The 21,272-nt window shown below is 46.8% G+C and overlaps 1 protein-coding gene across 2 annotated transcripts in view; it reads right to left on the reverse strand.

The window, feature by feature from the left end:
- Positions 1-6,188: 6,188 nt before the first annotated feature.
- LOC135373116 (membrane frizzled-related protein-like) overlaps positions 6,189-21,272 on the reverse strand; it is a 608,751-nt gene continuing 593,667 nt past the window's right edge. For both annotated transcript variants that reach the window (XM_064606387.1, XM_064606386.1), the window contains one exon: positions 6,189-11,096. In XM_064606387.1, coding sequence (XP_064462457.1) covers positions 10,798-11,096 — 299 coding nt within the window. In that variant the 3' untranslated portion in view covers positions 6,189-10,797. The remainder of the gene's footprint in view (positions 11,097-21,272) is intronic.

Below are 21,272 nucleotides of genomic sequence, written 5' to 3' on the forward strand. Positions count from 1 at the left end.
AAAGTGCACCCTACCAGTAGTTCGGTCACTGGAACCATATCACGAAGTAATCAATCAGCTCAGGACGCTTTGCTGTGTTCCCAGCGCGACACAGACTAAATTTGTAAAAACGTGCACACCAGCCCTTTAAAGTGCATCCTGCCTGTAGTTCGGTCGCTGGAACCATATCGCCAAGTAATCAGTCAGCTCGGGACGCTTTGCTGTGTTCCCAGCGCGACATAGACTAAATTTGTAAAAACGTGCACACCAGCCCTTCAAAGTGCACCCTGCCGGTTGTTGGGTCGCTGGAACCATATTACCAAGTAATCAGTCAGCTCTGGAGGCTTTGTTCTGTTCCCAGCGCGATGCACACGAAACTGCAAAAAAACGGGCACACCAGCGCCTTCAAAGTGCACCCTGGCGGTAGTTGGGTCGCTGGAACCATATTACCAAGTAATCAGTCAGCTCAGGACGCTTCGCTGTGTTCCCAGCGCGACGTAGACGAAATTGCTAAAAACGGGCACACCAGCCCTTTAAAGTGCACCCTGCCAGTAGTTCGGTCACTGGAACCATATCGCCAAGTAATCAGTCAGCTTGGGACGCTTTGCTGTGTTCCCAGTGCGACATAGACGAAATTGCTAAATACGTGCACACCAGCCCTTTAAAGTGTACACAGCTGGTGGTTGTGTCGCTGGAACCATATCATCAATGCCTTCATAATTTAATTTGCGCACGTCTGGTATGCCTTATTTGACCTCATTTCTGAATGCCCTCATACTGACCCTACACACCTCAGGCCTCACCAGTGACTTCACTCACAGAGACCTGGCGCCCCTCAGAGCTCATGAGTGCACTCACAGGAGACCTTATGAGCGTAAGACCCTCAGGACTTGCGTTTGTGAGTGCCGTGAGGGTGAGGGCAAGTGAGGGCCGTGAGGGTGAGGGCGAGTGAGGGCATGTGCCCATGAGGGCCGTGAGGGTGAGGTCGAGTGAGGGTGAGGGCGATTGAGGGCATGTGTCTGTGAGGGCCGTGAGGGTGAGGGCGAGTGAGGGCATGTGCCCGTGAGGGCTGTGAGGGTGAGGGCGAGTGAGGGCATGTGCCCATGAGGGCCGTGAGGGTGATGGCGAGTGAGGGCCTATGCTCGTGAGGGTGGTGAGGGTGAGGGCGAGTGAGGGCATGTGCCCGTAAGGGCCGTGAGGGTGAGGGCGAGTGAGGTTTCACCAAAATGCCCACCTATGCTGGACGTAAACGAGGCACACCGCTCGTACCAACGTTAGGCCAACGCAAGAACGTCACACTGAAACACAGCGACCTGCGCGAAGAACTTTAGTTACATCAGGTGCTCAAATAAGTCTTCTTCGTTGGCGATGCCGTACCGGCATCTCTCCAGCACTTGCTCGCAGCTTCGCAGGAGTGCCTCCTTTGGAATTGCTCTTACTCAGCGTCGTCCCTGCGACTGCCGATAACGAAGCGTGACAGGACAAAGAACCAACTGATATCATCTTTTCGCTTTGTATTAGAAAGCCGGGAAGCGCTATGTATTTTGGAACAGCCAATCAAGAACTGAGAGAGGGAGCAGTGCGAGGGGAACCCGACAATGCGGGTGCACGTCATACGAAGTATGCGGCGCACTCGTTTGTTCTATAATTTTTATTGCCTTACAGAATGTCTCTGGAAGTTGAACTTTGATCGGATGCCTATGCGCCACAACTCTGTAATTTACACAAGGCACCAATTCTCGTTAATTAAGCTAAATAATTATGGTAACTCATTAATGACGGCACTATGAGTCGAATTAAAACTATTTTTGAGTAGGCAATGCAAGAAATAGATACAGGCACAATTTGCGCAGGAAGAAATGCGGCTCGTATTTTTAAAAATTCTGGTCAGTTTTTAATGTCGCACCGTATATAAAGGATATCCACCAACCATGATAGAAATTTATAGTAAAAAACGTAGGCGCCGAAGAGACATGCGGTCAAGGAATTTTTTTCTGCCAATAACTTTTGCTACATATTGGTAACATTTTTATTTAATTTCCATTGACGGAAAGTTAATTTCTTGAATTGAGCTCCGAAATTTCAAAATGCAATGTAATGTTTTCTTTTTTTGCGGAAATGGGTTCCATAGGAAATAGCACATAATCCCACTCGTAATGAAATGGCAGTTGCCGAAATAAATTCGCCGATAATCAGTGGAAATGAGCCCTTGGCTCCACCTCTTTTTTGACGGCTATAGTTGAGCGCAAAGCTGCGAAGAAAAGAGGTTACATTGACACGCGACATAAGGGGGAAAGGGTTACAAGCCTTACCCATGGAACAAACACGCGCGGTGAGTGCGGGAACCAGAGCTATCTTATTAAAAATGAGGTCACCCGACGTGTTGACAGGTAGGGAAGGAAATGCATTTTTGGAGAGTTTTGCACTCCGGTCTCAGTGAATGCAGTGAGCGAGTAAACCGCAGCGATGGCAAGTACCGTGTATTCCAACCAAGAAGGATGTTCATTGCTCAACTGTGGACTATGACAGAGCAGCCCTCGAATACAGTGTAATGGTTCCAGGAACTAGGGTGGTGAGCTCTTGTACCATAAGGCGTGCTTTTGAGACTGTCCACAACAGGAAGTTTCCATTCCGGTACCCAGAGCCGGTCACACCCAATCACTGCCACTGGGTGGAGATAAATCGGCAAGGTCCTGAAAGAAGTAGCAGATGATCCCCACTTAGCTCTGCGCACCCTGGCAAAGCGAGTACAGACATTAAAGTCGAGTGTGCTGAGGATAATGCACAAGCACAAACCCCACTCGTACCACGTGAGCCTTCATCAACATTTCGAGCCGGGCGACAACGAAAAAAGGCTGGATTTCCGGAACTGGATCCTATGGCAGACCGAGGAAAGCAGAAATTTTGTGACCAGGGTCATTTGGACTGATGAGGCCCACTTCTGCCATAGCGCTCAAGTGAATCTCCATAATGCGCATTATTGTAGTCAAACAAACCCAATCTGGCTACGGGACTGCAAGCATCAGTACGAGTGGGGATTCAATATATGGGCCGGGGTTTATAACGGAGCCATTATTGGGCCAATCTTTCTCACGGGGTCCCTAAATGCCAACCCCTACTGTAGGGAAATTTTAGATGCCCTGTTCAGCTTTGTTGATGACCTGCCTCGTGCTGAACGGACCCGCGAATGGTTCCAGCACGATGGCGGTCCACCTCACAGCGCGCGGCGTGCAGTACAGCTGCTCCGTCAGATGTTCCGGAAGAAGTGGGTTGGCCGATTTGGTTCAGTGTCATGGCCTCAAGGTCTCCTGACTTAACGCCGATGGACTTTTACCTCTGGGGTCGCATCAAAGACGAAGTATACAAAAGCGAGCCACGATCGCCGGCTGTCCTGCAGGGGAAAATCACTGGTTTCTGCTTGTCGCTCTCCAGATCCGAAATAAAAAGGGCCACGAAAGACACAATTCGGAGAGTCCTCCTGTGCATTGATGCCGATGGCGAACACCTGGAACACTTTTAGCCATTCCTGGTGCATGGTGATATTTTGCTTTCACGCCTTTAGTTTTGCTATCAACTTTCGTTTTCTTTTTTAAGTTGGTTTGTCTTCTATTGTTCAAGAAAACATATCCAGTTCTGCATTGAAAGTGTCGCTAGTGATAACCTAATAAAAGTACACAGGAAGTGTGTTGAATGTGAAGAAATCCGCAGCATGTTGAAACAATCGAATTGAAAAAAGAAGAGCGTTGACAGGCGTTCATGCATACAACTCTCTCTCTCTCTCACACACACACACACACAGGTTCATGACAATAAGGTGGTGCAAAAAAACTGAGACCGCTATCTACGGTCATACTGAAAACTGCCGCGTACAGGAGGAGCGGGTTCACGCGGACCCTAAAGGAAACAAACACACTGAGTAAAAACCGAATAAACGAAAAAGAGCACAACCCTGAAAGTGACGTGGGCAAAGCTGATACCTACACTCTTAGAAATGAGGGGGGGGGGGGGGTGATGGCAGGATAGGCTCGCCGTTGTTGGCCACACAGAAGTGGGCGTCGTCACGACTATAGCCAAAAGAAGAAAAGGAAAACGCATAGCAAAACAAAACACAACACAAAGGAAGGACGGACGGATGGAGGATAGAGGAGGTTGAAGGATGGGGATGCGGTGAGGTGCACGAGTTCATCGGGGAGAGTACAGTATTAGATGGGTCGATCAGCAAGGCCTGTCTTCAGCAGGAAGAGAATGAGGTTTCTTGCTTTGGCGGAACGTTCGGCAGAAGAACCAGCGGGGTAGAGGATGTCTGCTAGCGAGCCCGAGGTGGAGCGAGGGAGATGTGTTTCGCGCGCAGAATGGTATGCTCGGCAGTCTCGCAGGATGTGTTCAATTGTTTCGGGTTGTTGACAGTGGCCACAGCAGGCGTCACCCCTAGAGCCTATCTTGAACAGCTGAGAATTGGTGAACGCGCACCCAGTGCGGAGCCTATGGAGCATGGTCTGGATGCTTCGAGGAAGATTTTTCGTGGGAAGAGGAGGGCGATTATGATGCATGATGTCCCGTATTCCAGGGTGGCGCTGTTCAACAAGGAGCTGAACAGACATCTGCCTGTCGGCGTCGTCCGGAGTTGGCAAAACATTGCTGCAGCCCAGGTGTACCGAGAACGCCAGCTGGTCCGCCCTTTCGTTGCCGCCGACACCGACGTGGGACGGTATCCATTGGAAGGCGATATCGCCTCCAGCTTGTTTATGTTGGGCGCACGATCTTCTGATACTTCGCGCTAAGATGTTGTCACACATGGGGTTCATCACGTCCCATAGAGCGCTTCTCGAGTCTGTGAGTAGGACTGCTCTGGCAAACCCTCGTACCTGGACCGCAGCAGCTGCATGCAGGAGAGCCAGGAGCTCAGCAGTCGTGGAGGATATCGGGTAACGCGATGATCTCCCTTGCCAGGACACGTTCACTGACGGGATGTGGAAGGCACACGTGGCACTTTTGGTACGATCGTCAATAGAGCCATCAGTGAATACCAGAGTATGTGAGTGGTAGACGTCAGTTATGAGGTTCTCAGCCGCCGTTCTAGCGACCAGGGGGCTACATTCCCTCTTTTTATGAAGGCCCGGAACGTCGAGCGTTACACCCGGTACAAACTCTCGCCATGGCACTGAAGGTAACCCAGCAGGATGTTGAGGCGATCGCTCACTGTGGGCCAGGGCGCTAGTAGCGTATACGCTGGCCAAGCGGCCGAGAGACGTGTGTGACCTTTTTACGAGGGCAGAAAAAAGAGAGTGCTTGCTTCTGGACGTGGCCAAGTTGTCTAAGTGGCGGAGCCCCCTAAGCTCGGAGTGGATACTGACAGGCTTTTCCTTGGCTTCCAGGTAGGTCTGGGTAATTCCAGAAAAGCTGGGTATGAATGAACTTCACCACATAGCACGCTCCTAGCCAACCACCATCCCGAATGACAACGTTCTCGCCCCTGATTTGTTGAAAACGGGAGGCGGAGCCTATTCTGTGCCGTAAATAATGTTGTTTTTTTCCTCACGTTTTCAACAAATCTAGGGCGAGAACGTTGTCATTCGGGATGGTGGTTGGATAGGAGCGTGCTATGTGGTGAAGTTCATTTTCAAGAGTGTTGCAGCGGAACTCTTCTGTGGGTTGGGCTTGTAACCCTTTCTCCCTCGTATGCCGTGTCAATGTGACCTCCTTTCTTCGCACCCTTGCGCTTAAACTCCAGCCGTCAAAATAGAGGCGGAGCCAACGGCTCATTTCCACGGATTTTCGGCGAATTTATTTGGGCAATTGCGGTCCCATTACGAGTATGATTATGTGCTATACAGAGCAAGATGACCACGGGGAACCCATTTCCGCAAAGAAAGGCGTAAGGTTGCCTTGGGAAATTTTGGAGTTCAATTCGAGAAATTAACTTTCCTTCAATTGAAATGAAATAAAAATGTTACCAATATGTGGCAAAAGTTATTGGCAGAAAAGAATCCCTTGACTACATGTCTCTCAGGGGGCTTGCGTTTTTTACTATGAATTTCTATCATGGTTGGTGGACCACCCTGTATAAACGTGCTGTGTAGTTTACGTAGACTGCGGCCGACCTACTAAAGCTCCGTCTTACCAATACCAAGTGGTACCAATAATACCAAGTCTTAGTGCGTGTTGCTTCTTTTCTTGGACAACGAATTGATCAACACACTGTGCTGGACATCACTTTTATTGTTATCACTTCTGCCGGTGGTGCTTACAACAGGAAGATCTCAGCAAGGAAATGAAATACACGAATAAACTGTGTTCCACTACTCAATCATTCTACAGGTGCTTCGCCACATGTGAACACTCATTTGCTGCAATGAAGTGTGATGCCTTCACGAAATCAGCAGTAGCAGCCTCTTCCATAAATACAATACAATGATAAGTGAAGAAATGCTCGAAGCAGGCATAACAGTGCTCTGTGGTTTACAAGGCGCGTGATGATAACTTCCACGTGCACAAATGAAGCACTTTTGCTTTTGCGCTACTTCGTGCTAATGTTCTACTTACTAATGTGTCGACTAATTATCGAGTACCTGACACAATTCAAGAAAACAGAGGACACTGCGTGCAAGGACGCTGTGCTTCTTGCCTATGCGTGGAGGATATAGCTAAGGCACTTCAAGTCGGCAGTGTTGTTGCCTAATTTTGACACATCCTACTAGTGGAGAGGTATGTAACGATACATCCGTGCAGAATATACAACACTTCCTGCTTCACAAGGGCGAAGTGTACAGACCACACGAAAAAGGGGGCATGGAGGACAACCACTACGCCGTAGCACGTTCGGGTGGAAGCGCCAAGCACCTATCCACTGGTGGTAAGGACACGTTCCCCGATAAAATCCAGGTTAAGAGGGTGCGTAACATGACTCTTGGCGAAACCAAAGGACCCATTGAAAACTAGTGGCGAAAACCACTGGATGTTGCACTGTAGAAAAATTTACAAACACTCGAACGTGCATGTTACACTGGTTGCTTCAATCCGACGTGCGTCGCGTTCATTCATTCGTCGTTTCCTTCAATCTTCATTTCTACTTTCAATCTACACCGACAGACTACATTGCACTGTACGACAATGGCCAACAGAATTCGCCTTAAGTGTATCCCTTGCTGGTTTTAAGTATAAAGTTGGGTTCGACGTCTAGGGCCCTATGCATATTTTGGTATATAATTTTTTTCGTGGGGCCCTGCTGACCTTTTGAACAAAAAACTGGATCGAAAAACACTGATGTCCCGGACAACACAGTGCATTTTGAGCGGGCATTGAATTTGAACATTTATCCCGCTGACACTGGGAGTTTTGCAAAACCAAACCGATTCTTACCGTGTAAAAAAATCCGCCCAGTATTCTCGGTACCCTCCCCTTCACACATCTGACAAGACGTCGAGAGTAATGTCCCGTTGCTAAGGCACGGCCATGGCACAAGCGTTGCGATATCTCGCTCTTCTTTTATGATAGAACGAGAACTCGGGCGCTGGAACCACGGCCAAAGACGACGTGATTTGTCGTGATTTCCACCGTTGACGTGTGCGTGGACTGCGACGTCCTCGAAGGGGAACTTTGCCTTTTGGCAAAGCACGGCATCGTACTACTTTGGTGCGCATTCGCAGATAGGTTTTGGACTATCAATTGCTAGACGTTTTTGTGATTGGGACGTAAATTGCAGACGCTGACTCAATCAAGCCCATTGATTCAGCCTCTGAAAAAATGCCGTCTGCCTGTGTCTCTTCATATGTATGTGGAAGAGGGCGTGGAGAGAAAATATCAGAGAGAACGTGGCCAAAGTGAATCGACATCCTTGTCTTTCTGAACGGGGCACTCCATGATTATGGCAGTGCCCCTCATTACCTCACGCGAAACCGTGCCAGTGTACCCCTACCTTGCTACGGTGTTAACTTCAGTGGACCTTAACTAGTATTAGTGGTAATAATGTATATTTCCCCAGCCTGCCTTATTAGGCGGAAAGGAACATTTGGGAAACATTATGGAAGCGCTAACAAACGTGCGCTCTAACAACCGTCTGCGTAAAAACGTTGTAAACTGAACTACGTTACGCTAGTACGACCGTAGTTTTAGGAACGCATTTTTAATATTAGTATATACAGTTCTGTGCTCTGTTTCTGGCTGCACGCCATACTTATCAACAATTCAGCGCGTTAAATGTTCTCACAGTTGAAAACAGCACATTAAACGGCAAAGTGGAAACGCATTCACACACTAATGTTATAAATGTGCGCAAAACTAATCTCACTATTTTGTTGCCAGGCTTGATTGCGTACCATTATGAAAGGATCAAGCTCCGTCAGTTTAACTATTCCATTGCTCGAGAGGACGATTCCCTGCTATGAAGGTTGAAAGTTGGTCAAAATGGCGAACCGACAGAGCAACACAGGTTGCACTATCAGTGTACTACCACAGTTGCGCTACCGCAGCACTGCTCAGTGCACTACCACTACCGGTTGCACTACCTCAGCACTGGACTCATCACTGAAAGGTCGATATGTCTTGTGAGCCCATTATGCCTACTCAATATTGACAAGTTTGAACAACAGTGACTGGATCGAGGACCACGTCATGAAGGTGAGCTCTTCATCGAACCGAGACTTTGCATAGGGATAACACTAGGTTTTAGTGTGGAGCCTTACCACTTGCACCACCCCGCAACCCCGAACAAAAAATATTTATTTTATTTCGCGTATAACAACACGACGTAAGAACTTAGTTTGAAGAATAAATATGATTTGGACAGCGGGCGATTCTCCCAATTTTTGAGTGAACCAGCAAACCTCCATATTTCGGTATATTCGCAGTCTTCTCCTCACGTCACAGGCAACTTTCTACGGGCTCTGGCCAGGCGATGGAACTGAGTTGGCCTGCCAGTATCGGCCGATAAGGGACAGGCCGCTTTCTAGACACGTCCTGGTCACACGTCATCGAAAACGTCATCGTACACGTAACCATAAACACAGTAGTGACGAAAAAACGCGATTGTTGCTTCTCTTTTGACCTCGCCGATTTGTTTTGTCCCATATCCCCACGACACGCCGATTTTGAAATGAGGCCTTGTACCGCTGACTACTCCCAAACATGTGATATCGGCAACGGCACTTGCTCAACCGACGCGATGCACTCATGCTTCTAGGCAGGATGCTGCAATGTCGCCCAAGAAGTATCATATATTTTACACTGGCAAAATGCATTCGTCTCTTTATTTATTCGTTTTGTTACTGATTAGCATGAACCTGGCCTCTGCCTAACGGTACGAGTATATGACGTGTGCGCAGGAAAAACATGTCAATAATGCAAGAAGCGATCGCTTGAGGGCAGGTACGCACTTCGAGGATGTCCCTGTGGAGGTTTCCCTTGGACGAGCAATGTTGCTAGGCGGGAGGAGGATCTCGCATCGTCATGTCATACTTGTTAAAATTTGAAATTAATTTTATGTTACTTCCCCGTCACGTACAGAACACGTAGTCCTGGGTGGTTCACGTCAAATGATATCCGAGACCCACCTCGTTGGAGATCATGTGTGATCCTATGTTGCAGACATGCCTATTAGGCTTCCGTTCACATATCAATGTCATTGTTGTGCGGCTTTCGATTATCGGTATCGCTTTCTACTTGACACAGCAATGCAGAACTAGGGATATGTATTACTCAGTGCTCGTACCATAGTAGGATTGATGAAGACGAGCAATTGTGAAACATGTCTATATGACGATTCTGTAATGTCAGATGACAGGAAGTGCATCCTAGTACACTGTACCTTGAGACCGACTGGGAACCGGAGACAGAGTCCTACTGACACACTCAAGCCACGTTGTGAAGACAGTCCTAGTGGTGCACACGTCAACTCCAGCGTTATAACCTATTACACGGGTTAAGTAAGCTACATGTGCAATGATAGTGCTACAGTGCATAGTTGATATTCTGAATTTTTGCACACGTCGCGTGACATACCATTGCAGCACTGCAGAACAGGGGATGTGCGATTGGGAGAGAGATTATAGCAAAGCGCAAAGAAACGTGCAACGTTTGAAACAACACGGTGGTCATTAGCGGACACAGTATGCGGCACTGCACAGGCGCCGAGTTTCCCTATTGATTTTTCCATTTACGGCAAACGGATGAGACCTGTCACTGAACGTGTGCAGCAGTACCCATCTATATTGTTCACAGAGGGAAGTGATAAATAATGGCAATTCGTGGTCATGCTTTCAACAGATGTCAGAAATTAGGCTGGACACGGCACGACAACAATGTCATCTTTTTGCCCCCCCCCCCCCCACTCATTGAGGAATTTCTTTTTCACGTTTCGATGCACAGTGCTCTGGAACCGATCATTTCATAGTCTAGACACAGGACAGTGTTCACTGTCCACTACTGGCGACCAACTGTGTTTTAAGTAATATTAAGGAGTCGAGAGGGGGTGGTATTTCTAGAAAACGAATCGGTTACTCAATGCAATAATTTTCCTTCGTGTATCGGTTATTTTCAAGCTCATTTTTGTTGGATAATTAGCGCCGTGCTAAGAAAGTAAAACCTCTCATCTCTATTACTTTCGAACAAAGAACATGTGACAGCAGTACAACATTGAAAGAAGGAGGTCGAGACCTGTGGTCCCTTAATATTGGTCAGTTGAATGGTAGTAGTTTAAAAGCAACAGACTCACTTTAACATATTACTCATGCATCCATGCATGACTCAGGTTATGGCAACTTGTAAAGTAATTAAACTTGAGCCTGTCACGCTCTTTTCCTGAGCAGAACGCTATCTGCGTTATCAGACATCGGTTGGAGCTCGGCGCAGCTTTTTTGAGTGCATGAGATGTGGGTGGACATGAACACCTGTGCCGCCATGGACGCTGCAGTTCATGATGTGGTCGGGGTAGAAGGGCGGTTGTCTGGCAACAGCGCACGTAGGGCTGTGTTCTAGCTGCCGCAACTGCATGTCCAAGTCTGCCGCTGAAGGGTCGCCGCTCACTTTCCTGGAGTGTCTTCGGCACAATACCATGGCCATCACCACGCACAACAGCACAACACCAGCCCCTGCTCCGCAGCCGGCAAGCAGTGGAATGTTACCTGCGCACGAGGACAAATATATAATACCTCATTGAATACCGTATTTCCTGGCATACATGACGTGTCTCAACATGAGCGCCCATGGTAGCTAATTCTCGCCGTACGCAACCTGATATCAAGAACTGCCGGCATGCGTCGCTCTCAACGTCCACCGTAGCGCGTCACTAACGCCTATGGACGTCTTCCCGAGAATCATCGTCATGATGTATCCATGACGTTGGTAGACATACCGAAACAATAACGTGAGAGTATATCTCCCTCATCCAGGCTTTGCTATGGGCGAGTGTACTATGCGTTTCCACGCTGGAAACAATAGCACCGTCTTCGCACAAAAGTACCGTTTGTCCGTATGACCTATTTGGCGTATTACCGGGGTTATTCCTGCATGAGTAGCGTCCACTTTGCTTGATTATTCTGCTTGCGGAAACAGCGAACGCGATGCCGACGGTTTGCTGCGTGTGTAAAGTCCCATTTCGCAAAGGCAGTGACAGGCGTTTCTTCAGGATCCCGAGTGATGATAGGTTATTGGAGTGCGCGACCGACATACGAACGTTGTCGGGCAAGCACGTCGACTGGATACCAGCGGCAGACGCTCGCGTTTGTGGTGACCGTTTCAAGTTAGCATATACAGTTAAACATTTATCGTTGTGTCAACGCATTGATTCGCATCATTTGCGCAATGAATGTGCACCAAATGACCTGCACAATGGATGTGCAGGTCACAAGTCAGAAAAATGTCGACTGGGTTCCGACAGGGTTCAAGCGAAAAAAGTTCGGCACGAAGCTTCAGAACGCTGCCTGTTACGATGATTTGGAAACATCCTCGTCAAGTAAGTGAACTGAAGTCGTTTCAGCATGTCAGTGCCACAGTCAGTGATGGGCAAATTACTTTGAAATTTTATTCGAACTGATATACCAAGTACCCTGCCATACAGGCCGTAGCATGCGCCAGTACATAGGATGAGGCGTACGTATTTATCCTACTTGATTCTGAAAATTTCAGATGTCTTAAATCATCGTAACAGTTCCATTAGTCATGTTGTCACTCCAAAAGGATGCGTTTTCACTATTTGACTTGGAGTACCTACAAAAAGTATCAGAGCAGAAAACAGTGTATCAGAGAGAAATTTTGAAATATTTGCCAGTAAAGTACTTGAATTCTCGATGACAAAGCACCGGAGAAGAAAGTAAAGTACTTATAGTACAGTATAAAGTGCACTTATAGAAGTGTGTAACTGTACTCAGGTAAAGTACAAGCACCAGGAAATGTACTATTTCAATACTTGGTGCTGCAAGTACTGCTCATCACTGGCCACAGTAGACACTTAACAATCTCTTTAACAATTTCTTTTTGTCAGCTACATCCCCCGTTCATGCTCGGATGGCACAGAAAACAGCAGTGATAGGGTTAGCCCAACAGCATCAAGTTCGTAGGTGTCTTCATGATTAAGCGCCATTGCAGTCTGAGATTAGTACACATAAGATCTAGTTTTCTAATGAGAATGAACATGTCTGAATGAAATTAATGCAGGATGTGCTGCACAACGTCAACCTCTAGAGATTGTGCAAGACACTGATACCCTACCAGGACACGCTTTGCTCGTCGATGTAACTGGTATGCCACTTGTACAGAATGCATCGCTTTGTTTCAGCTACACTTAGTATGCTGTGAAACAATGGGCATCATTCTGCATGAATGAATGAACTTCAGATTTTGTGAACACCGCCTACATCTCAAGTAGAGCCCAAGACACCACAGAAGAAGATACTGATGCTGATGTTCCAGCAAAGATCTATGAAGTTATATTGGTGTAATCAGATATACAGGGTGTTTTTTTTAATCTTCTACCGATTTCCTTTTTTTTTGTTGCAAAGCTTGTGAGGTCAGCAAAGATGCCATTTGTGCAGGAGAGCTATGCGGCTGGGCGGACGTCATATCAAAGATAATTTTTGGCTACTGGACGACTAATTAGTTAAAATCCGTTAACTAACTTGTTAATCAGGTGCTTTCTGGGAAATGCAGATAGTAGGATTGGAGCTAGTCATTATTCAAATCCACCGTCCTTATTAAAGGCCCTGAGAAGCGAGCGTACATGCATGTAGAAATGGGACCTTTGCTGCTCTCACAGGCTTTTTATAAAAAAAATCAGTAAAGGAAAAAACAGCTGTACGTATATGTATTATCATACATCCTTTATCATATTAATGACATATTCTGGTGCTCTGTATGGCTACCGTCACTCGCAATTTCAGTTCCAGAGCCGGGTATTGGAAACGGCTTTAAAGTGGTACATGAAACCCCCACAGAGATGAGTGAAGCCCCAATTGACGTTAATTCGCCAGATAAGGGCAAGTTAATCTTTTCCCATCTCCTAAGAGCGTAGGTTCGGTTCATACCTGCTGCTCCACACTTGTAGCTGTCAGCAGAACGTTTTACGGTTTTCTCCTAACAGAGCACCACGCGGGCATATCTCTCTGTTCTAACTCCAGTCACATGAGCCAGCAGGAAGACATGGAGAGAAAATTTCATGTAAAATGCAAGGAAGCAGACGCATTGAAGGCAGAAAATGATCGTTTGAGATTGGAGCATCAGTTTCTCCTGACAGAGAAGGAAAACACGAAGTGTAAGGCTGGGAATACTTGCTGGGGTTATAAAGCTATTGCTGAGTATAAGGTAGGAAATGCGTCTTACTGCACTGGTATTCCGTATAATAGAGCATTCCAGTGGGTTGTTGGCCTGTACCAGAAGGCAGGAGGTCCCTGCACAAATGCGAATGAACTGCCTCAAATGTGAGGACGAAGTTCTGTTTGTATTAATGCGCCTGCGGCTAGACTTAGACGTGTCTTTCTTAGCGCGGTTGTTTCGAGTACAGGCGAATCTAGCTTCTTCACTTTTTGAACGAGGCATATCCTTGCTTAGGCAAGAGCTGCAATCTCTCATATGGGGCCCAACGAAGAAGCATTCCTTGCTTATCAGCCAAAATCATTTCCAAAGGGGTTCAGGAATGTCCGTGTGATAGTGGACTGCACAGAGGTGAAGTGCGAACGAGCTAGCTGTGCAACTACACAGAGCACAACATGATCGAATTACAAGAATACAAACACTGCGAAATTTATTCTGGGCATTGCACCAAACAACCTTATATCTTTCGTATCACATACCTTGGGTGGGAAGATAAGCGATAAAGAAATATTTCTGAGGAGTTCTATACTCAACCACATTGACCATGGCGACGTTGTAATGGCTGACAGCGGCTTTAACATTGCGAAGGAACTTGCAGCACATGGAGTTCAGGTACTGGTACCATCATTCACAAAAGGGAAACTGCAGCTCACCAAACAAGAGGTCACAACCTGTATGTGATCAAGTGAGATATACGTGGATTGTTGTGTAGGAACTTGACGAGGATGCAAATATCCTACAGGCTTAGACGTCTTCCCGTTGAACATCTGGTAAACCTTATAGCCTTTAATGTACGCTTTAACGTCCTTATCGAGGGAAACCCACCGGCATTTACTCAAAATGCTGCTTTTGGTCTTGAACTTGTCCATGTGACCACGTTTATCATGAAATCTGAGCAGTACCTCTTTCCTATGGGGCTCATGGATAATAATCCTAGTTTTAATGATTCCACATGTGTGTCTCTATTTGTGTGGCAGAGTATGCCATTAGATAACGCGAAAGTATTCCTTGTTTTTTTTGTTTTTGTTTTTTGCTTTGCGAGAGGACACAATAGAATCTTTTTTGGATCTCAAAGGTCGCTGATAAGGATGGATCAATGTGTTGCTGAAGGAAAAGGTGAGAAATCTCGGCAGGGAGAACAAGAGAGCAACGAGAAGCCCAGGAATGCGTGACAGTGCGTCTACCACAACATTAATTTTACCTCGGCGGTGATGTATTTTCAGAGGAAGTTCCTTAAGAAGATCAAGGACCATGCGAGCGAATTTGATTGATTTGTTGCCTATTCGTCATCTGAGATACAGTGTAGTTATCTGTCCAAACATGAACGACAGGTAACCCGCATACATATATGAGATTTTTTTTAATGAGAGTCCAGTGAAGAGCAATCCATTCAAGCATGCTTAAGTGCATTTTTCTTCTGTTGCATCAGTTGCTATGGTATACTCTATCACGTATTCCTTGCCGTCGTGTTTTTGAGAAATAAATGCCCCAATGTATTTTTCAGAGGCATCAACATAGACACTAGTTTCTCTGTCTAGGTCGAAGTCACCCAAAATAGGTGGTGATGATGATGATTTGTGTTTTTCTTTTTTAACCCAGCGGCAACTACGCACGCCCAAGATTCGCGGACAAAAACTTAAAGCGTGCTTCGCCTGCATTACACCCATAGACACAATGCATGAGAAACGTACAGTTTCATTTTGGAGGAAAACGTCGCCACTTTTCACTGGATCCACACTGGATCCTGTTAGATCTATATACACCATATTATGCCGAAAAATAATTATCCGTATATCTATAAAGGCTTTTGTTCCCCCGGCGTTTGAAATCTTACACATTGTACTCAATGGAAGAGAAGTAGAATTTGCGCTCCATCGTGATTTCACAGTCTTATACACCAAAAGCTATCCGCTTTAGGTAGTGTTGCACTGTAGTTTCACAATTAGGGGAACCATGTTTGGAACCTAAAGTGAATGTTTTGGTTATGTAGCGAGCCAATTTTGTTCCCGAGGCCATGAAAGTGCGACTAAAATGTGGGACCATCACACTTAAAGAAGGCTTAGCCTAACGACACTTCCGCATGTAGAAAACCCGACTGTGCGTTTGAGCACGTGTAAATGGGAGGAGGAATGAAACTCGAAGGAAGGAAAAACTCGAAAGCGGGGGGGGGGGGGGGGGGTATCTGAGTTCGACGCGCATTCTCCTCTGATAACCACCACCGCAAGACTGTTTGATAAAGACATCTACAAAATAAATGTGTGCTTTCACGGCCAAAGAGACTGAAGAACATTTCTGGTGACTTCTACTTTAAAAACAGGAAAGGCAACGCTGCAGATACTGCGTTCCCCTGAGGTTCGCGTTTTGGGAAATCGAATGATGTCTTCTTCTTAGTATCAATTTTTTTAAACTCTTTCTGACATTGTACTCGTGGCGGTAAAAAGATGTAAAAAAAGTCGTATGGCTGTAGTGTACCGTTATTGCCATGTGATCTGTCCGCCGATGATTCCCTTTTAATCTTTACCTTATATGTGACCGCCATGTTTTTGGCATGTGTTTCACACTTTTGTTTATTTTTCCTTATAACATCACGGAGAAGTTTGTTGCCACCAGTATGAAATTTGATGGATACCTTAATGGCTGTGAGCTCGTATATTTTGTCTAACGACGTCATATACCTCTGTTTAGGAGAAGCGAACGCAAGGCATTTTTTCTTTTTCTTTTCTGGATGGGTACACTTGTCTCGACGACAAATTGTGCATGGCCGAGCCGTTGCACTTGCGCTGTCCGGCAGCGTCTTTCACGAACAAAATCTAAATGTCATCTAAGTAGCCCATATGCCTCTATGTTCAATTCACTTAAGTGCATCGAATACAACTAGGACCTGGCGCACATAATCGTGTTGTGTGAAGCGTCCTGTGCCGACATTTGTTTGGAAAGTTCTCAGAAAACCCAGGAAAAATTTCAGACAGCACAGCCGGCGACAGGACTCGAACCCGTGTCACCTCCCAGTCTCGACGTGGAAACCGATCATCCTAACCACTGTGCCACGGGAGCTGGTAGCAGTGAACTGGCTCGGTGAAAATATTAGATAAACTACAAGCGGACTCTGGTCGGCGGCATGTTTTGTGGCGGGGCTGTCCAGTTGTAGATGTGTAGCGCAAAGAGATCGTCATGTTCTATACCGTTCATAAACAACCTGGTCTTGTAGCGAATTGTCTGATTCCTTCGCAGCTCTAAATTATTCAGGTATTGTGGAAGGAGACAGTCGAGAGCTGTGTAGCAGTGCAACACAACCGATGTCGCACCTAAAAAAAACTGAGAAAAAAACGATAAAACGATGCTTTATTGCAACTTCCACATAAAGAATACAATCAGGGGGAAGCCAAAAAGCAGCACGAGGCTGCTTGACAAGGGCATCGTCCCTTTAACATGATCGTCGTGACGGCATGCAGCACATGAACAAAATCATCTATGTAGTGCGAAATATGGAACGCTATTTTAAAACTAACCTTTAAACGTAACCTTTCAATCTAACACAACCATGACAAAATACTACAATGTGTGTAGTTCGGTATGTACAATACTGCACAATACAATATGCACAATCCTACATTGTGTATAAATAACAAGAAATTGAGCTGCTATCCCGAAATATCAAATTAAATAAACAACGATCTTAAGGAAGAAAATGAGAGGTCATGATTGATTGATTGATTATTTAAAAGAAAACCAGGGAGAAATTGAACTTTGAGAGGTCATTGATATATACCTTCTGGGTATGAAAACTGTTCAAACCGTACGGAAGGGTGTAAGACAGCGACTGATGGCCGTAGTTAGTCCTAAACCTGGGTATTGGCCATTTGTCACAGTGACGAGTACGTTGTGACAAGTGTCGTAACGCACACAAGGATAACATATGATTATTATTTTGTCGCGTGGTAACTAGAAAAGACTTGAACATATGATAGTTGTACATACTGGGTATCTTCATTATCTTGAAAGTGGTAAACAAAGGCTGTGTGTGTGCATCGTCAGGTACATCGGCTATTATACGCACTGCCCGTTTCTGTACGGTCAGTAAACTACAGCTTTTCCCGCCGTTACTAATCCTCTTGTCGTACATTTTAATCCTTATACCATGACATTTAATCCTTTTGCCATCCGAACTAGTCCTGATTTCATTAATTTTAATCCTCATTTCACATAATTTAATCAATTTCTCATGCAATTTAATCCACGTGGCTATGTGTGGGCTACGTGACTTTTTTTGCATTTTGGGACAATTCCCATGTCTACGGGTATTGCACATGTTTTTCATTATTAATGTGAGTTTCTGCACAATAATGGGATACTGTGGGACTGTTAATCTGGATCATGGTATTGTGGGACTATTCCCGTGTCTACGAGTTTTGCCGATGGTTTTCATTACAAACGATGGTCTCTGTACTGTAATGGGTACTCCGGGACTGCCAATCTGGATTATGATGTTGTGGGACTATTTCCATGTGTACGGGTATTACCCATGCTTTTCATTAGATATGCGAGTTTCTGCACTGTAATGGGATACTTTGGTACTGTCGATCGTGACTACGATATCCTGGGTCTATAAGGGCGTCTACGGGTATTCCGTATGCTTTTCATTAAACATGCGGGTTTCTGCACAGCAATGAGATACTGTGGGACTGTCAACCGCAAATACGATATTGTGGTACTATTCCCATGTCAATGGGTACTACCCATGCTTCTCATTAAAAACGCGGGTTTATGTACTCTAATGGGATACTGTGGGACTCTGTATCTGGACTACGTTATTGTGGGACTATTTCCATGTCTACGGGTATTACCCACGCTTTTCATTCAAAATGCGGGTTTCTGCACTCTAATGGAATACTGTGGGGCTGTCTACCTGGATTACGACGTAGTGGGACTACAGTGAACCCTCGTTATTATGACCATGGTCATAATGCGGAATTGTCATATTAACGGGGGGGATTTGCACAGGTTTCACTGCATTGTTCCCCAGGGGTATGGTCGTAAAGCGCGTATGTCAGATTATCGGGGGTCATATTAACGAGGGTTCACTGTATATCCGCTATCTACAGGTATTACCCATGCTTCTCATTAAAAACGAGGCTTTCTGCACTGTAATGGGATGCTCTGGGACTGCCAACCTGGGTTGCGATATTGTGGGACTATTCCCATGTATACGGGTATCACCCATGCTTTTCATTCAAAATGCGGGTTTCTGCACCCTAATGGAATACTGTGGGGCTGTCTACCTGGATTACGACGTAGTGGGACTATGCCGTTATATACAGGTATTACCCATGCTTCTCATTAAAAACGGGGCTTTCTGCACTGTAATGAGATGCTCTGGGACTGTCATTCTGGGTTGCGATATTGTGGGACTATTCCCATGTCTACGGGTATTACCCATGCTTTTCATTCAAAATGCGGGTTTCTGCACTCTAATGGAATACTGTGGGGCTGTCTACCTGGATTACGACGTAGTGGGACTATGCCGCTATCTACAGGTATTCCCCATGCTTCTCATTAAAGACGGGGGTTTCTGCACTGTAATGGGATGCTCTGGGACTGTCGATCTCGGTTGCGATATTCTGGGACTATTCCCATGTATACGGGTATTACCCATGCTTTTATTAAAAACCCGGGTTTCTATACTGTAATGGGATAGTGTGGGTCTGTGTGTGTTGAATACAATATTGTGGGACTATTCCAATGTCCATGGGTATTACCCATGATTCTCATTAAAAACGTGGGCTTCTGTACTTTAATGGGATACTGTGGGACTGTGTATCTGGACTACGTTTTGTGGGACTATTTCCATGTCTACGGGTATTACCCATGCTTTTCATTCAAAATGCACCCTAATGAAATAGTGTGGGACTGTCAACCTTGATTACGACATTGTGGCACTACTCCCATTTCTACGGGTGTTACCCATGCTTGCCATTAGAAATGCGGGTTTCTGCTCTGTAATAGGATACTGTTGGACCGTCTATCTGGATTGCGATATTGTGGGACTATTCCCATGTCTTCGGGTATTACCCATGCTTTTCGTGAAAAATGCGGATTTTTGCACTGTAGTGGGATACTGTGGGACTGTCTATCTGGATTACGATTGTAGCGGTTCCAGCGCCATCGCCATACAGCGCCATCGCTATTCTCTCGCGCCGAGCCGTTTCCGGCACGATCTCCTCTCGAACAAATCACTTTCTTGAATATCACGCAACATGAAGGTTGTCCCGCCTGTTTCCTTCATTTGGTGACCCGAACGTGATGTTCAATGGAATCTCAACCAGCACCTCCAAGCATCCCTCCCGGGCAGGACGTTCCATCACACGGTGATAGGGCTCATCAACCTGTACTGCACGCCCTGACCGTCAAGATTCCCCCATTTTGGCCGGCTGACCCGGTCCTCTGGTTCGCCAACATTGAGGCACAATTCGCACTCCGCGGTATTACCGCCCAATTGACGAAATTCTATCACGTCGTTGGAGCGCTCGGGCCAAACGAGGCTGCTGAGGTGCGGGACATCATCACCGTCCCCCCCACGGAGCGCCCATACGACGCCCTCAAAACAGCCTTGACCCGTCGTACCACAGCTTCTGAACAAGAGCGCCTCCGCCAGCTGCTCACTGCTGAAGTCCTGGGCGACAGGAGACCCTCCCAACTCCTCCGTCGCATGCAGCAACTCTTGGGCGATCGTGCTTCAGCTGTGGACGAATCGATTTTGCGCGAGCTGTTCTTGCAGCGACTTCCAAACACCGTGCGCATGATTCTCACGACGTCCTCCACTGTGTCCCTGGAAGCCTTGGCACAGATGGCGGATAAGATCATGGATATTGCTCCACCAGCCATTTCTGCGGTCTCTTCATCCTCCGCCCCCGTTACGCCCACCTTGGCTGACTTTCAAGCTCTCCGTGACGAGGTAGCGCGACTCACTGCCATGATCTCCACCTCGCTTCACCTTAGCCATCGTCCCCGAAGTCCCAGGCCCCGCAGCCCTCGCCGCGCCGGTCGTCGCCGCAGCCCCTTGCGCCCGCTCTCTGCTGACTCCACAGAGTGTTGGTACCACCAGAACTTCGGCGACAACGCCCGCCACTGTCAACCTCCTTGTTCCCGCTCGGGAAACGGGAGCGTCAGCAACTGACGGCGACCAGTCTCGCTGACGCAGTTACCAGTCCTCCACGTCTTTTCTTCATCACCGACCGCTGCTCCGGCACGCGGTTTCTAGTGGACACTGACGCTGAGGTGTGCGTCATTCCAGCATCCGCTGACGACATTCGACGCCGCGCACCTCATAACACCCTGCAAGCCGTCAACGCAACACCTATCACCACGTTCGGCGAGAAACTCTTGACCCTGAATCTCGGGCTACGACGCGTTTTCCGTTGGGTCTTCATCCTCGCCAAGGTCCCCCACTCCATCCTGGGAGCTGACTTCTTGGCCCACTTCGGCCTACTTGTTGA

This window comes from Ornithodoros turicata, unplaced genomic scaffold (assembly GCF_037126465.1).
Source record: "Ornithodoros turicata isolate Travis unplaced genomic scaffold, ASM3712646v1 Chromosome21, whole genome shotgun sequence".
Taxonomy (NCBI): Eukaryota; Metazoa; Arthropoda; class Arachnida; order Ixodida; family Argasidae; genus Ornithodoros; species Ornithodoros turicata.